General features: G+C 39.5%; 1 protein-coding gene across 1 annotated transcript; it reads left to right on the top strand.

Moving 5' to 3' along the window:
* The first annotated feature begins 13,592 nt into the window (after positions 1-13,592).
* On the top strand, positions 13,593-16,819 carry LOC120292523 (cysteine-rich receptor-like protein kinase 25). The gene is made up of 7 exons (XM_039310751.1): positions 13,593-14,313; positions 14,559-14,648; positions 15,103-15,224; positions 15,339-15,549; positions 15,808-16,045; positions 16,247-16,397; positions 16,586-16,819. Exons 1-7 carry the CDS (start codon positions 13,593-13,595, stop codon positions 16,817-16,819), a joined length of 1,767 nt encoding a protein of 588 aa, XP_039166685.1.
* Positions 16,820-17,254: the final 435 nt, after the last annotated feature.

The following is a 17,254-nucleotide window of genomic DNA, read 5'->3' as shown; positions in this document are numbered from 1 at the left end:
CAGATTCGTTTTATTGGTCGAAAAAGTACACCGACTCAAAATATATTAGCGGTGTGTAATTTTAATATGGAATTCACTTATGTTTAGGCTGGTTGGGAGGGGCAAGCCCATGATACTCGTATTTTCTATGAAACTTTAGGGAGATGTGATATGCAATTTCCTCATCCTCTTCCAGGTTTGTTAATTAATAATTTTTGTACATTAATATGTATTAATGTGGTCTATGTTGATTAAATTTATATTATATTTGTGGTAGATCCTAGATATCCAAATCCGACGGGTTATTTTTGACCGTACAAATAAGTTAGATATCATTTGCCAGAATTTCAATAAGGTCCTGCCCCTACAAGCTATCAAGAGGTATTCAATCGTGCTTATTCCTCGCTACGAACGGAAATTGAGTGAGCTTTTGGTGTCTTAAAGAAGAAGTGGAAGATTCTAAAGCATATGCCAAGTTTTTCATTTGAAAAGCAAGTCAAAATTGTTATAGCAAGAATGACTTTGCATAATTATATACGACGAAATGCTGCCAATGATAGACATTTTGCAAGAGCAGATTTGAATCCCAATTATGGATATTCAATTGATCTTAATAATACAAATGAGGGGGCCGGTACTTCAAATGACAATTTATCTTCGACATGATGTGTTTACGTGATCAAATAGTAATGAGTTTAGTAAATACTTAGGATTGTAATTTTTAATAAAAACCTATTTCTTTCTTCAATGCATATGTAATCATGTTTATTATAATGAAATTACTTTCTTTTTAATTGAGAAAAAGTCCACTTTGATGTATTTTTTTAACTTATGAATTTGTTAATATATCTCTTTTATATATACATCTCAAAGTGCAAAAATATATAATAAAAAAAAAGTCATTGAATTTGTTAATATATCTCTTTTATATATACATCTCAATGCAAATATATATAATAAAAAAAAAGTCATTGAATTTGTTAATATATCTCTTTTATATATACATCTCAAAGTGCAAATATATATATATAAAACAAGTCATTGAATTTGTTAATATATCTCTTTTATATATACATCTCAATGCAAATATATATATCTCAGTGCAAATATATAAAAAGAAAAAAAAATCATTAAATTTGTTAATATATCTCTTTATATATAAATCTCAAAGTGCAACTATATATATATAAGTCATTGTTTTTGTTTTCAATTAAAAAAAATAAAAATAAAACTTAAATTGGTCGTGCTAAAAGACTTTCTAAGACGCTTTTCAATTATAGTTTATCAAATAGTTTTTACATTTCATCAAAACTCTTTAAAATTAAAGGTTTTTGTATTTTTTAAAATATTTTTTCTAAAAGTTTTTCAAACGCATCCTTAAAACCCCAGTCAACTCACCTATAAATAGGTTGCTACACTACAGGAGATGGGGGCCACACAATAGAAATAAAGGGCCACAATTTATGAGGTAAAGGGGGCTTTTTCTCTCGGTTTTCTAGGTAAAAAATTCAAGAGAAAGGAGAAAAACTTCTTTCTTCGTTTTGAGGATTTTTCAGGGGCTTTTTCTTCATTTTCTTTTGGGGTCTTCTTTTGATTTTGGCAGAGGGGATCTTCGTTCGTTCTTTGAAAAAAAAACATCACAAAAACAAAAGAAAAGAAAAAGCTTTTGAGGGAAAGAGTCAAAGTCAAGTAGCAGAAAGTATGCAGAGAGAGACGTGAGGGGAGAGGGGAGAGAGAGAAAGAAAAAAGAAAAAAAGAATGAAAAAGAAAAGCCAAACAGTGGTCTTCTTCGTGCGGGTGTCCTCCCCACCGCCGGCCTCCGTCCGCGAGCACCTGTGCCGACCGCCGCGCTCGCACCACCGCGCCCGCACCGCTCAGCGACACCAGAAGCCGCTGCTGACCCGCGACCGTGCCCGGCAACCGTCCGAAGCTCCGCCCCCGTGGTCGCCGTCCGCGAATCCTCCGCTGCTCCCACATCTGCCCAATGTCTGCTGACCCGCCGGTCTCTGCCGCTTTTGCAGCCACGACCCAGCGCCGACGCCCACCACTGCTGCCGACCCGTGACGCCAGAACCGAACGTCGAGCCACCGCACCTCAGCCACCCTCAGCCGCGAACCAGCTGCAGCAACCCGCACCGGCCCCTGTGGCCGCGCCCTGCCCATGCCCGGCGCCTGCAGCTGCTCGTCGCCGCCCCTCTGTCCCTTGCCGGAGCTTCGAACAACCATCGCCACCGCTGCCCACTGACCCCAGCTACTTCGCTGCTCCAGCCCTCAGCCGGTCTCCGAGTAACACTGCGCAGTCCCTTCCTGGCCGGTCTAGCCCAGCTGTGACGCCCCCGCCTGGCCGAGTCCCTGCCGCGCTAAATCAGCGCCTGCCGCATCGACGTCAGCTCAGTCCAGTGAACTCCAGACGCCCGTTCAAGCAAAGGACCGAGCCTTCTTCACGCCCACACAGTGCTCCCGAGCCATTAACCGCCACGTATCATCATCACCAGCTCCTTTCATCTGCACCCGGCGGTCTCTTCCGGTGAGTCAGCCCTTGCACGCTCCTTCCACATCTGCACCACCTGTCTAGCATCCCTTGGTGTCGTAGCACCATCTCTTCATTGTGCCAAGCCTCACTCGTGATCTACCACCAGTCATCCGTCGAGCCAATTCTATTGGGTTCAAATTTGGTAACATTATTTGCGAAATTAGGTAATTATCTTATCTAAACTTGATTTGGATATTTTATTGCCTAATGCATGCTTTTCGATATCTTACGTGCATATTTAAATTATCGACGTATTCTCAATTATGATTTATTGTCCAACTTGCAACCGTATGTCAATTTTTTATTCCATCTATAAGATTTTAGATGGAATAATTAATCACACGGGAATAAAATTGATATCTTGATCTTTAAACCTTAAGATCAATTTATCGATTTTATTAGCGAAATAATCAAGTTGATTAGATATCGCTTTTCAAATTCGAACAATGGATAATATCTTTGATGGCCGTAATGATTTGGTGCTTATCTTTTAATTGCTTTATTTATCCCAAAAAATACAAAAAAATTGCATTTACATATCATGTAGATTAGGATCGATTTCCTAGATAGAATTGCATGATAGTTAGATTCTTTTCTAATTATATTAATGCAATTATATCTAGGAAATCGATCCTAATCTACATGATATGCAAATGCAATTTTTATGTATTTTTGGGATAAACAAAACAAGTAAAAGATAAGCACAAAATCATTTACGATCATCAAAGATATTATCCATCGTTTGAATCTGGAAACGATATCTAATCAACTTGATTATTTTGCTAAAAAAATCGATAAATTGATTTTAAGTCTTAAAGATCAAGATATCAATTTTATTCCAGCGTGATTAATTATTTCATCTAAAGCCTTATATAGTGGAATAAAAATTGACGTGAATGCGGATTAGGCAATAAATCCTAATGGACATTATGCCTATTACTCAAAAGATTAAATTAGATATCAATCTCATCAACTTAGGCAATATGATATCTAAATCAAATTTGGATGAGATTTTTTACCTAATTTGCGGATATAATTCAAAATTGAAATTTGTCAATGGATGGCTCGCAAACGGTGGCCAATGGCGCAACTGATGGTGACTAGAGTGACCGTGGGTCACGTGGTGGTTCATAGTGATGCTGGCCGATGGGTCTCTCGGTGGTGCTTACGATCAACAAACCTACAAAACAGAAACTTCACGGGATGCTTGCTTTGGGGATGAGCTCAACGGGACGGCAGCTTGTCTTGACGTCGGGCCAAGGGATGGTGTCGGAGCAGCTCACGTCGAGGCTTCACGGCTCAGCATGGCAGTCAATGAACTCGCCAGGGACTCCACGACTAATGATATTAAAGGAACGCCGGCATGAAATATGATAAAGAATGCCTTGGTTAATTCCTGCTTTTCGTCCGTTCCCAAAAAGAAGGTCAAATGTGGGATTTTTCGTTTCTCGTTCTTTGCTGAATGCCTCCACTGAAGACTCTGACCGAGCAACCCTCTTAGGCCACTTCTATACATCAAAAGAAATAAGAAAGTGGCATCTTCTACGTGTAATGGGTGATGAAACCATGCCAAAAATATAATAATAAAATAAAATAAATCTGCAGTAAAAATAAAGGATAGAACTTTGCAGGATCGGTCTCGGTTGTATGGAACCAGACACGTTGTTGCAGCTTGATGTGGCCTGACCAAGATTACTTGTCATGGGAAACTCGCTGGCTGCCTCACGGTACATCAACTCCACGGGTTAGTGTGATTTTTGTCTGAAGGACACCATAATTCCTGAAGTTCACTCATGAGCAATTCACCATAAGTCCTGCAAGAGAAAATTCACACGCGGCGAAATTGTTTATCGGCCGTGATGATGGGGCGTGCTGCAAGCGCAAGAAATAATCCGGATTCACCGATGGGGCTTTGTTGGACTCAACAACAACAAAAGCCGCTTCGATGTGGGTGCAAGAGAGACCGTCGCGTGCCTTCGAGAGCGACTCAAGGGCAGCTTAGTGCGGTGCTGCTCTGAGGGCTGGAGTTGCGGGAGCAGCCGCCGACGTCATGGTGGTAAAGATATGGATGGCGGCTCGTCCTCTCAGTCCAACACGGGATGCGGCATCGCGGCTTGAACGAGGGAAGCGCTGTAACAAGCGGGAGCGCAACGCCACGGTGGGAGGAATCACCAACAAGCCTATCTTTATGTCTTCTTCTCCCTTTTCCTTACGGACGTGTGTTGCTCCTCTTTTGCGTTCTCGTTATGCGGACTTTCAAAACCTGCAGGAAGAACAAAAAAAAAACCTTTTCTCTCCCTCTCGCAATGGTGGCCGTGTATTTGTGTGGCCCCCTTTTTGTCCATGGTGCGCCCATCTTTTATAGGTCAAGGACGTGACTGAAATTTCCCTGCCTATAATTTATTTCTTTCCATTTTTTTTGCTTGCTCCAATGGACGCACACAATCCTGTCTATGAGCATCTATGATATATATTGAAATTCCTTTTCCTTCCTCACCCTTGAGTATCATGCAATTTGTAAGCCAATTTTTCTTGATTTCATGTTTCTTCTCTTTTCAGCTCACATATGAAATCTACCTTGACCATGAAATATTTCTTGTCTTGAGACATAGAATATATCACTCAAGATATGCCGCAATATCTCCTCTTGATTTTTCATCCTTAAACTTCCAATCTTCAGTAAAATATATCGTTTAATGTATAAATCACGTGAATATATGATATATTTATTGAATATTTGAAGAATAATATGAATCAATTCTAAAAATACCGAATTGTCAACTCATAAAATTGAAGCTCATCCGCTGCTGATCAAATGCAAAAGTGATAAACAAATAAATAAGTGCAACTAAAATTATATGCTATGCAATTCTTTTTTTTTAGGGGTTAAAAATTAATCCCTAATTTTTTAATGCGATAAATAACTACGCGAGTTGCCAAAATTTAGGTGTCAACAAGACTCAATGAAGAACAAACAAAGTCGTTGGAACTTTGTAAGTTCAACTTCATATTACTTCGGTTCCTATTACCATCTAACTTTGGGTCATCAATTCTCATTTGAGTTAGCTTATTAATATTTATTTGGTTTTTTTTCATTAATTTACCATATTTATTGAGTTATTTACTTCTATTTTGTCTTGGATAATGGGACTTATAACTTTGCTTCCATTGAGCTACTGCAAAGCAATGGGCTACAACTCTAATTTGAGTTAGTTAATGACTTTTATTTATTGGAATAAGTATATCAGACATCCCAAAATTTGTTGGGAAAGTGCAATCTTGTAAAAGAAAAATTAAGTCCTAAATCTTGTATAACTGATTAAATTAATGATCTCCGTTAGCTCTGCTCCATTTAAATGATGGGAAACGCTGAAGTGTCAACTTCGATTATTTTTCGAAGTTTTGTGGGACAGATACGACATCAAGTAGGCACCATATCGAAAAAAAAAAAGCCTTTTTTTTGGGGAACAAAGAGAAAGAATGCAAGATATTTTAAGATATGAAAACTACTCATCGGAAATAAAATGGGGCACCATGTGGTTTGGGGTTTGAAGGGGCAGGAGGGGGAAGGGGTAGCACTGCTGCCCCACCTTTGCCAATGAAGACCAACAGCGGTTTCGTGCATCGGAGGCCCTTAGTTGGTACAGTGGTGGGGTCGGCTGCTTCCAAGAAACCAAGAAAATAGGATTTGAAGAATCTACATATCTTCATCGTGCCAAAGCTTTTTTTTTTTTTTTGGTCAATCCTACTCTAATCCTACTCTACACTCACTCGCAAACTTGTGCCTACCTTTTGCAGGGCGTGAGTCGCAACCCACTCGAAACTTACGCGTTAACCCCCATCCTCGAGGAGTGGGGATTGAAACCTCACCTCCCCTTCCATGTTGGAAGGGTGGCACACGTGCGCGAACCCCCCAGGTGGTTTCGCTAAAAGCTTAATAATAATAAAAAGTATGCTCTACATGAACCTCTCTATATCTCCTAGGCCTAATTTTTGGCAAAAGGACATTAAAAGTGTTAAAGTTTTGTACGGTATTTATTTTAATGCCAAAAGTTTTTTTGAATTATTTAAGTGCCAATTTTGATTTAAGTCATTGGAAATATGACGTTACATATTCTATTAATTTCTCTGGCTGACATGGCTCACCGGCGTACCTAGTTAGCATATAAATCCCTAAATGACATCTTCTATAATGTTTTGCTCCAAACTATAAACCCTAAATCACAAATTGAAAGAAATTCCCTTATTCAAAACCTTAATGACCATTCAACCAAAATCAAAACCCTAATTCGGTTTGCTCAAATGAAGTTTGCTTGAGAATTTGGACCCATCACCTAGTGCCATACATAATTGTTTGTGACCACTTGTCACTGCCAGCTTCAAAAGAGTGTCACGACCTCTTTTTTCTTGACGCCCACTTAGGGGGCCTGCAGAGACTAATGGTTCGGCTAGGTCTATTAGGCTTAGCTCAAGATTCTCCCAGGTCCACCAATTCATGACTTAATGGTTTGATAATTTAACTTATAAGTTAATTTTAAAAGGAGTCGCCACTAATCAATTTGAGGTGGGTCGATTAGAAACCCAAGCGAAATATTGGGAGGGAATATTTGCTCCTACGCAACTAAAGAAACTAAGATCAGGGACTTAATTATACTAGTTAATCGCTAATACCCTTCCGATACCTAATCTTGTTTAAACCCTAATAATTTTTGGATTTTTGAGGGGTTTCTATACATTTGTGGAGGAAAACATTTTTTAAGGTTTATCTATAAAAAAGAAGAAGAAGCTTTTGAACATAAAAGGGATTTCTAGATTTTTTGGTCTTTTTGAAAATATAAATTATTTTTTGGCTTTTTCTATTTTTTTTTTTTTTTTTTTTACCTTTTAGGAGAACATGGGACATTTTTTTTTTTGATTTTCTGGAAAATAAATTATTTTTTTGATTTGTTTTATTTTATTATATTAAAATATCATTTATTATTATAATAAAATAAAATAAATTAAAAAACGATCCTGGGGTCGGCGGCGGCAGGCTTGGGTGGGCCCGAAGCGCAGGCCTAGCCCGGGATTCCCTTCCTTTGGGTGTTTTAATCAAGGCCCCACAAAATAAAAAAAACAAAAGGGCCACCCACTCCTAAAAGCCCATGCGAACACCTGGAGGACGCCGGTCACCACAGATCCATCAGCGGCGGCCGAGCTCGTTTGGGATTTTCGTCGAACACCTGGAGGACGCCGGCTGAGAGGGGGAGGATCGGGCCTATTCGGGGTCAGAATCGTGATGAGACTCCGGGCAGACAAGCAGTTGGGCCGGCTCTTGGGCTCGCTCGCCACCGGCCTCCCCCGATGTCTCTCGGAGGGAGGTCGTTTGAGCTCGAGGTAATGCTGCTATGCTAATGAAGCCTTCGCTAATTGAACTGCAGTTGAAAAGAAAATGGCATTCTTCATCAAGAGTAGTAATCGGGACCACTTCTGCAGCTTCCGCAGTCGTGCTATTTTGTGTTGTGCTCTGCTTTAGACTCAAAAGAGAAAGGAACAAGAGAAACCATGTTGAAGAAGATCCTTTTGGTGAGAAATGTCATAGATCTACACTGCTTGCCTAAAACTTTCATTTAAAGTTTGTTCTAACGAAAAGTTGATGACTTATTGCTACACAGTTGATCGTGAATTATCAGAACTAACACTCCCTGCAATTTGACGCGTCCGCAAATTGAAACCGCCACGGCTTACTTCTCGAATCACAACAAACTAGGGAAGGCGGGTTCGGTCCATTTTACAGGATAAGAAGTTTTAATAGAGAGATGTGGCATACAGCACTACCTAGAGACTCAATCTATCTTCATATTCTGTCTTTTGTAGGGTACACTTCCTTGTGGGAGAATAATCGCAGCATAAAGGTTGTCTCAATTTTCGAAACAAAGCGTGCAGGAATTCAAAAACGAAGTCGAATTGGTAGCCAAGAGTCAGCACAAAAACTTAGTGAGGCTATTAGGATTTGCCTTGGAAAGAGAAGAAACGATACTAGTCTATGCATACATGCCCAGTGGAAGCCTCGACCGGTTGCTCTTTGGTTCGTCGCTCTTTTTCTTCCTTAAACATGATTCCATTCTACTCAGTTTAGTTGTTTCATTCCAACCCTAGTCACCATCTAGAAATATGTCCAAGGTTTGAGCAAATGTTTGGTAGTTATCTTTGGGATATTCTTCTTACAAGTCGATGATTTCAAAAAGAAAATTTCATGTGATCTTGACCCTTGCCGATAGATTCAGTCATAAATAGGTTTCTTTGACTCTAAAATTTACAAATTCTTGCCAAAACAGACCCTTAGCAAAGCGGACAGTTGGATTGGTCAAGGGGCCACAAGATCATGGTTGGTGTGGCGCGTAGTCTTCTTTGCCTTCATGAAGATTCTTGACTCCGAATTATCCATCATGACCTCAAAGCTAGCAACATGCTGCTTGATGACGACATGAACCCAAAAATCTTGGATTTTTGGATAGCCAGGATTTTTGGTGCCAAGCATACTCAAGAAAGTGCAAACAGAATTGTTGGGACTTAGTAAGTTCATATTCACATTACTTCTATTTATATTAGGAACAACCCACTGGATAATTTGCAATAACTGTGGAAACAGATATGGCTTTTAATTGGATATTCTAATGCATAGTGTGTTGTGCCTAAATATCTTGATCTTTAAGTGAACTAGGCTCATTTACAAGAATCATGACTATGTCTTTCTTTTTGCACTGCTTCGTAGTGGCTACATGTCTCCCGAATACGCAAAGCACGGACAATTTTCAATTAAATCTGACTTGTTCAGCTTTGGTGTGCTACTACTAGAGATCATAACTGGAATGAAGACTCAGTGTTCTTATGTATCAAATCATGATGCAGGCCTTCCAGACTATGTGAGTAAAATTGGCTCCTGCAATTTCATTTAATTTTGGCAAATTAATGACAGTACCAACATATATTCAAGGGTTTGGGAACCCTGCAGAATGGAGCACCATTGGAAATTGTGGATCCGACAATGAGTGAATCTTTCCCTGCAAATGAAGTGATCGGATGTATTCACATTGGCTTACTCTGCATTCAGAATGACAATAAAACCCGACCTGCTATGGATACGGTTGTTCTCATGCTTAGTAGTGCTGATTCCATTAGCCTCCCCATCCCCAAGCAACCTACGTCCTTCGTCCCGGCTGTGAAGCACAAACAACAATCTCGCGATCTAAACTGGAACAGATTCACCGAGAAGCTCAATAGCAGCAAGATAATGCTGCAATGTTCAGTGAATAGCGGCTATCTTACTGATGCAAGTCCCAGATAGAGAAAGGGAAAAGAAATCCATTGGTCATTGTTTGATTCATGAACGAAGAGGTCAAAACCAAATATCATACAAAGAATGCAAGCACTCAATGTGCAGGGAACAAGATTTTAAGGTCCAATTTATAAAGTGTGTGGAAGTCCATTCTCTATGATGAGAGCAAGCGGACCTATCTAGCTAGTTGCAAATCGAAAAATAAAGTAGAGAACTTACTCTTCTGTCTTTAATTGTAAATGTTAGAGGAGTATATTCTTGTTATGGTTTATATTCCTCTATTCTTCTAAACAATAGGAAGGATAGCTCTTGAAATAGCGAAATCCTATTTTTCCATATTTGAAACAAGGATTTTTTTTTCCCATACTAATAAATTAAATTTAGTAGCATTAAGTGTCAAGAATTGTTGATAAAAACTCACTTTTTTTTCCTTGGTAACTTCAAGCACCATCTCAACTAGCATATTATCACGTATCAAAGTTTTTATCATTGATTTGCAAGAGCTTAGCTCGTATCCTAATTTTGGCATTATGTTTGAGGTTCTCTTTAAGTTTGATGCTTTGTGTCTTGGTTGGTCAATGTAGCCTAACAAGTAGGCGTTGTCACCACCTACACGAGTTTCCTTTTTGAAAGCTTAGTCCCACGAGGTTCAGCTCAACTTCACAAATAACATCAAGGCATGGCAATTAAGAGCGTGGACTATGGGATGAATTAGTGTGTATGAATTAGGCGTGTGACACATAATATAAATACTTCAATATTTGGGTCACACACTTGAGTTTGTATGTCACATGATTTATGATGTGAGTAACGTTGGACGAAGTCAAAACAACATTTTTGTTACTAGTGTTGTTACTTATGATAATTCATACTTCATGTGGAGAAAGAGAAAGCTTGCAAAATGATGAGAGAGAGAAAGAGAAACATGTGATTTAACAATGATGGGTTTTGTAAGCCACTAGGCGCTAGACACATGTTCATTTTAGCCCCTCCCAATGAGATTACTCCTACTCAACGCAAATGACTAAGAAGGAAAATAACTCGGTCGTCGAGTCAAGATAGGTCAACTCAGCGCAAAGTACACTTACGAGACCTCCACTTGAAACTTATCCTATTATAAGAGTTATTGGTGAAACCACTACTTAAAAGACCAAGCGCTTATTCACTGAGTGGACGATTTGTCCACCGTATGCCAAAATGTAGGCACTAGTCATGACATCTTACCATTTGTTATGACTTACTGACACTTGTCGTAGAGCGGTGACCACTTGCAATAACCTGATAGACAGAGTAGAAAAAACTATGAATAGACGTTTGGAGGCTGAGAAATAGGTTTGGACCTCACTCCTATATACACTGTCTTACATTTCTATCCTCCTCCAAAACTATAACTTAAGCATCGGCGGGCCAATTCGGACAAGAAACCCGATCGCCCTAACCTCTGTTCGCGGTTGTAGGTTCAATCAGAGGTGAAAATCTGAATGGATCCTCAGAGACTAAGCTGCGTAGCAACAGTATGGTGCCGTTTGTGGGAAACAGTACGAATAGCTTTGTCGCTTTTCCCAGGATTTCCTTGCCATTTCTTTGAAACCTATTATTGCTATGCGTGGACCAACATCCACGAGCAAGCACCTCCGCCATATTCAACCCGATTTCCATCTTCATACCACTGGAACCAAGCTCATCATTAGCATCGATATAATCTTTCTGCAATTAGAACCCCCCCTCCAAAAAATAATAATAAAAAAGACGATTAAGTTGCCTTTCATGACAGATTTATCGAGTTTGTTCTCATTGTCCTGACAATTATTGCCTTTCAAAGATGTTGTGAGGATTGGAATGAAAAATTGCATTATCCGGCATTTTTAGAACTCGAGGTCGAGTTTTTTCATAGAGAAGGAGAATGATGTAGGGGCATATAACAGTTGATTTTCATATGTTATTTAATAGATCTAAGATTTCATTATTTGATATTTTTCTTTAATTTAACGTGATTTTCGAATTTTAGATACTTATTTTAGAGACTTGGGTAATTTTATTTGTCTTTTCGTTCGTTATCTAATCAAAATTCAGATAAGTTATTAGAAATTTTCTTCATTTGTTTGGATGGTTTTTTAATTATCTTTTATCAGTGTTTCTTTAGGACTTCAAACTTTTTATGTTCACGGTATTCTCTTTCCTTAGGTATCTCACATTTGATTATTATGTATTGGTAAAAAATTGAGAGTTTTTTTTTTTTTTTTAAAATAATGTGCGCCTTGTGCATGTTACACCTTGTGGGTGTTAAGAGTTCACATTCAGAGCTACATCGCACAAAAAGATGTTGCTTTCTCAAGAATTCTCTTATCTCATGGTGCGAAGAAGCAAATTGTTAAATCGCCTTCTAGCACAGAAGGTGAGCAATGAGCTTTAGATACTTTCCGAATATTCGTAGCTTTGCTCGCATTGTCACAAATATTGGCTAGGATAATGGATTTTCTTATAGTAATGCCATTCTCAATTGTGCAAACTGTGTATTTTAGAAGGGGACAAACACATTGAAAATGGCTGTCGTCTTATAAACTCACACTATCCTGTTGAAAGGTGCTATGAATATTTTTCCCTTTCTCCCGACCAAGCCTTTTTGCCGCCCATACCAAAAGTCAAGTAAATGTAGGCCGACAAAGGCTACTAAATTTATCAATGCATGCCTCGCGAGCCATATCTTTATTAATTCCCAATCGAAGTAAGCTTATCCATTTCCGACAATTCAGATTTGCTTGGCGGAATACTTTGCACTCGATCGCTCCCTTTCCTTAATAGGCGACCTTACTTAAGTACATACATCGAGGGTTACGTCACAACGACTTTGATGGGCACGTTCATGTCAAACGTCGATTTAATAGTCTTGATATCTGTAGAATTTCTGTCCCTTCATTTAGTTAAATATATCTTAGTGGGCTGGAGGAGAGAAATGTCAACAAAGGTGTGCTGGAAAGAATACGCTTGAGGGCTATTGATTATTTTAACCAACACAGTAATGCATTCTTTACGTCGGCTCCCTTTGAAAAACAAATCCAAATGGAGTTTAGTGACATAACAAATAGCACGCGAGCCGTGCGTGCGTATAAAGAAATCCGTGCGTCGCGGCACTAAATAATGTCTGGAGCCGCAATCAAGATTCGAGTTCTCACGCACATTGCCTCAGCTTTCAAACTCTTGGCCAGTAAAGTCCTCCCACATAAGTTCACTATTGTTGATGCGGAATCCGGCCCGGTGGAGTTGGTTGGGTCTCCGATGAACAGTCCCATTTGCGCCCACAAATAGATAGCTATGCATCCGAGATTGTAATCCGGAGTGGCCCTCCGACGCTGAAGCCAGTAACTTACGCGTGCCTAGACATCGGGAGCTAACGTTGGACTTGTCCGTCAAGCGAGTCGCTTTTCCTATCAGTGTCCGGCGGAGTCTATCTCGTACTTTCTAATTTTGCTGACTTCTGTTAATGCACTTACTTTGGATAACAATAAAAATAATCCCACCGTCCACTTTTATTATCACTGTTTCCAGGAATCATCCGCATAGCTGTTACCCAATAGCAAATGTCGAAGTTGTCTGAACTCGACACCTTTATGACAAACATAATTGACTAATCAATTTCCTTTTTTCCCCCTCCTTACAGCTTGATCTTTCCCCTTCTTCGCTATAAATCAAGGTACATTGCACTCCGTGGTGCTGAAATGAGAGGGAAAGAACTGCCACTCCCAGCCAAGTCCCCCAAAAGAATATGACAAAGCTTTTTGCAATCCTCGTTTTCATGCTTAGCTTTCTCATCCTCAAAACCGAATCAAAAGTTTCAATCAGTGAGCATGACTGCTCAAATTCGAGCATTTTCGCTCCAAAAAGCACCTATCAGGCCAACCTCGACCGTCTCCTTGACTCCATCTCCTCTCACGCCGACTCGAGAAGTGGATACTTCAACACGAGTGAAGGGAAGCCAAGCGATGATGGCACTGTGTATGGCAGATTCCTATGCAAGGGAGATGTCACCAAGGAAGTGTGCCTGGAATGTGTCAAAGCTGCTAGTGTCAGTATCAAAGAGAAATGTCCTATGGTCAAAGCGGCCATCCTCTGGTACGACGAGTGCATGTTGCAGTATTCGGACCATAACTCCCTTTCAGCCATGGACGAAGAGCATCTTCTGATCGGGTATAATCTGGAGAATGTGAAAGAAAAGCCTGCTGAGTTCATGAATCAATTGAACAAAACAATGAAACAGTTGATAACTCGGGCTGCTCAACGACCCGATGAGAAGTATGCCTTCAGTGAATCAAGGAGCACTCCTCTATACACATTTGTCCAGTGCAGGCCTGATCTCTCAGCGGCTCAATGTGAAGATTGCCTGCAGAATGTGATTTCGATTCTCCTGACAAATCAAACGGAGAAAATCGGGGGCAGAATCTTGCTTCCGAGTTGCTTCGCCAGGTTCGAGAAATACCCGTTTCAAGGTAATGAACTCGACTCTTCTTCTTGTTTTTTATTTTTATTTTTATTTTTAAAACTAGTTATAACGCATTTTTGTTCTGTTTTGACTACGTTTGGTGGCACGTAAAACATTTTATTGTCTATGCCATGCATATGCCAGATGCTAAATGTAATGCCATCATACTGATGAAGCCTTCGACTGATTAAATTACAGCCGAAAAGGAAAGGCATTTTTCGTCAAGATTAGTTATCGGGATCACTTCTGCAGCTTCGGCGATCGTGCTACTTTGCGCCGTGCTCTGTTTTGCCCTCAAAAGAGAAACGAGGAAGAGAAACAATGTCGAAGAAGATCCAATCGGTAACAAATGGGAAAAATTGCACCACAAATCCTTAACTTTATTTACGGAATGCAATGAAGTTCATAGCCTTTTCAATTCATTTAATCAAGTCTCACACCTTTATCAAAAAGTGCAATCAAGTTTTAGGCACATTATTTGCTCCAATTAGTCCTTAACCTTTATTAGAAAATACAATGAAGCTCTAAAATTACGTGGAAAAGTGCAACTTAAAGAAACCACTGAAGTACTTTTCGAGTAACACACAGCTCATTTTAGGTACTACTAATAGAAATGACTTTACTGCACTTTCAGAAGAGGGTTTATAAATAGGTTGAGTCAACTTAATAGTTTAAGACTCAATTGCATTCCATATATAAAGTATAGGGCTTCTTATGCAATTTTCCTGTGAGAAATGTCATAGATCTACTTTGCTTGCATATTAGTCTTTCCATTTACAGTCTATTCGTATCGCAGAGTTGATGGCTCATGGTTACTCAGCTGGAAGCGAAATTTCCGAACTCCATTCCCTGCAATTTGATGTGAGTGCAATTGAAGCTGCAACAGGTTACTTCTCAGATCAAAACAAATTAGGGAAGGTGGATTCGGTCCAGTTTATTGGGTAAGCAGTTTTAACATGGAGATATGACATGAAGCACTACGCATGTTCTGCCTTTTACATGACGTTTTTGTTCATATTCTGTCTTTTGTAGGGCACACTCCCTTGTGGGAGGAATATTGCAGCTAAAAGGTTGTCTCAAAGCTCGAAACAAGGCACGCAGGAATTCAAAAACGAAGTTGAATTGGTAGCCAAGCTTCAGCATAGAAACCTAGTGAGGCTATTAGGATTTGCCATGGAAAGAGAAGAAACGATACTGGTCTATGAGCATGTGCCCAACGGAAGCCTTGACCAGTTGCTCTTCGGTTCGCGCCTCCCCTTCATCTTCTTTAAATATTATTCCATTCCTCTCAATTTAGTTCTTTCTTTCCAATCCTAGTCATCATCTAATAACATTTCCATGGTATGAGCAAAATTCAGTACTTATGTCTTGCGGCATTCTTCATACAGTTTGACGACGGTTTCAAAAAGAAAATTAAATAGGACAATGACTTGTCAACTAGATTCAGACTTGAAGTTGGGCTTCTTCTGACTCTAAAATTTACAAATTCTGTCCTACATAGACCCTCAGCAAAGCATACAATTGAATTGGTCGGCGCGCCACAAGATCATGGTTGGGGTGGCACACGGTCTTCTTTACCTTCATGGAGATTCTCGGCTCCAAATTATCCATCGCGACCTCAAAGCTAGCAACATTTTGCTCGATGACAATATGAACCCTAAAATCTCGGATTTTGGTATGGCTAAGATTTTTGGTGCTGAGCAGACTCAAGGAAGAACAAACAGAATTGTCGGAACTTAGTAAGTCAAATTTCAAAATACTTCAGTTCATAGTATGAACAACCCGCTGGATAATTTGCAATAATTATGCCAACAAATTCAGAATTTAACTGGACTTTTTAATGCATAGACTATATTGAGCCTTAACATTTTGATCTTTAGGTGAACTATGCTCATTCACGAGAATCTCATCAATGTCTTTCTCTTTGTACTGCTTCGCAGTGGCTATATGTCTCCTGAATATGCCATGTACGGGCAATTTTCAGTAAAATCCGACGTGTTCAGTTTCGGTGTACTAATGCTCGAGATCATAACTGGCAAGAAGAATAAGTATTCTTACATATCAGATGATGATGCAGGCCTTCTTGACTATGTGAGTAAAGTTTGATCCTACAACTTCGTTTGGTTTTCGTAAATTAATGGCAGTACCAACATATGTTCTAGGTTTGGGAACATTGGAGAAGGGGAGCACCATTGGGAATTGTGGATCCTATAATTAGTGAATCTATCTCGGTAACCGAAGTGATCAGATGTATTCACATTGGCTTGCTCTGTATTCAGAACGACAAAGAAGCACGACCTGCCATGGATACAATTGTTCTTATGCTTAGTAGTGCTGATTCTGTTTGCCTCCCCGTGCCTGAACAACCAGCATTCTTTGTTCCAAGTGTGAAGAACAAACAACAATCTCAAGATCCAAACTCGAATGGATCCAGCAAGAAGCTCAACAGCAGCAAGATAGTGCCACAATGTTCAGAGACCAGCAGTTGTCTTACTGATGTGGCTCCTCGATAAAGAATGGGAAAAGATGATGGAGCACGCTCGAAATCCACTGATCAATGTACAATTCGTGAGCCAAGAGGTCAAAACCAAGTATCGTACAAAGAATGCAAGCTCTCTTTTGCAAGGAACATGATTTTAAGCTCCAAATTACATGAGTGTGTTGAGGTCCAATCTCTATGAGAGTAACTAGAACCATTTAAATAGCAACAAATCGAAGAATAAAGCAGAGAACTCATTCTTCTGCTTTAATTATAGATATTAAAGAAGCATATTTCTCTCAACTTTTTAGTTTATCATGGTTTATCTTTTTTTCCTTCTCCAAGAAATAGAAAGGATAGCTCTTGTAACAGCCGAATTCTATAGTTCTGCATATAAACTAGGGATTTTTGTCCATACTGGTAGACTTTATTAAATTATAGTAAGCGTCAAGAGTTGTTGATAAAGAAA

This window comes from Eucalyptus grandis, chromosome 4, assembly GCF_016545825.1.
Source record: "Eucalyptus grandis isolate ANBG69807.140 chromosome 4, ASM1654582v1, whole genome shotgun sequence".
Classification (NCBI taxonomy): Eukaryota; Viridiplantae; Streptophyta; class Magnoliopsida; order Myrtales; family Myrtaceae; genus Eucalyptus; species Eucalyptus grandis.
Note: the sequence above shows the minus strand (reverse complement) of the source record. Positions and strands in the feature narration are given on the sequence as shown.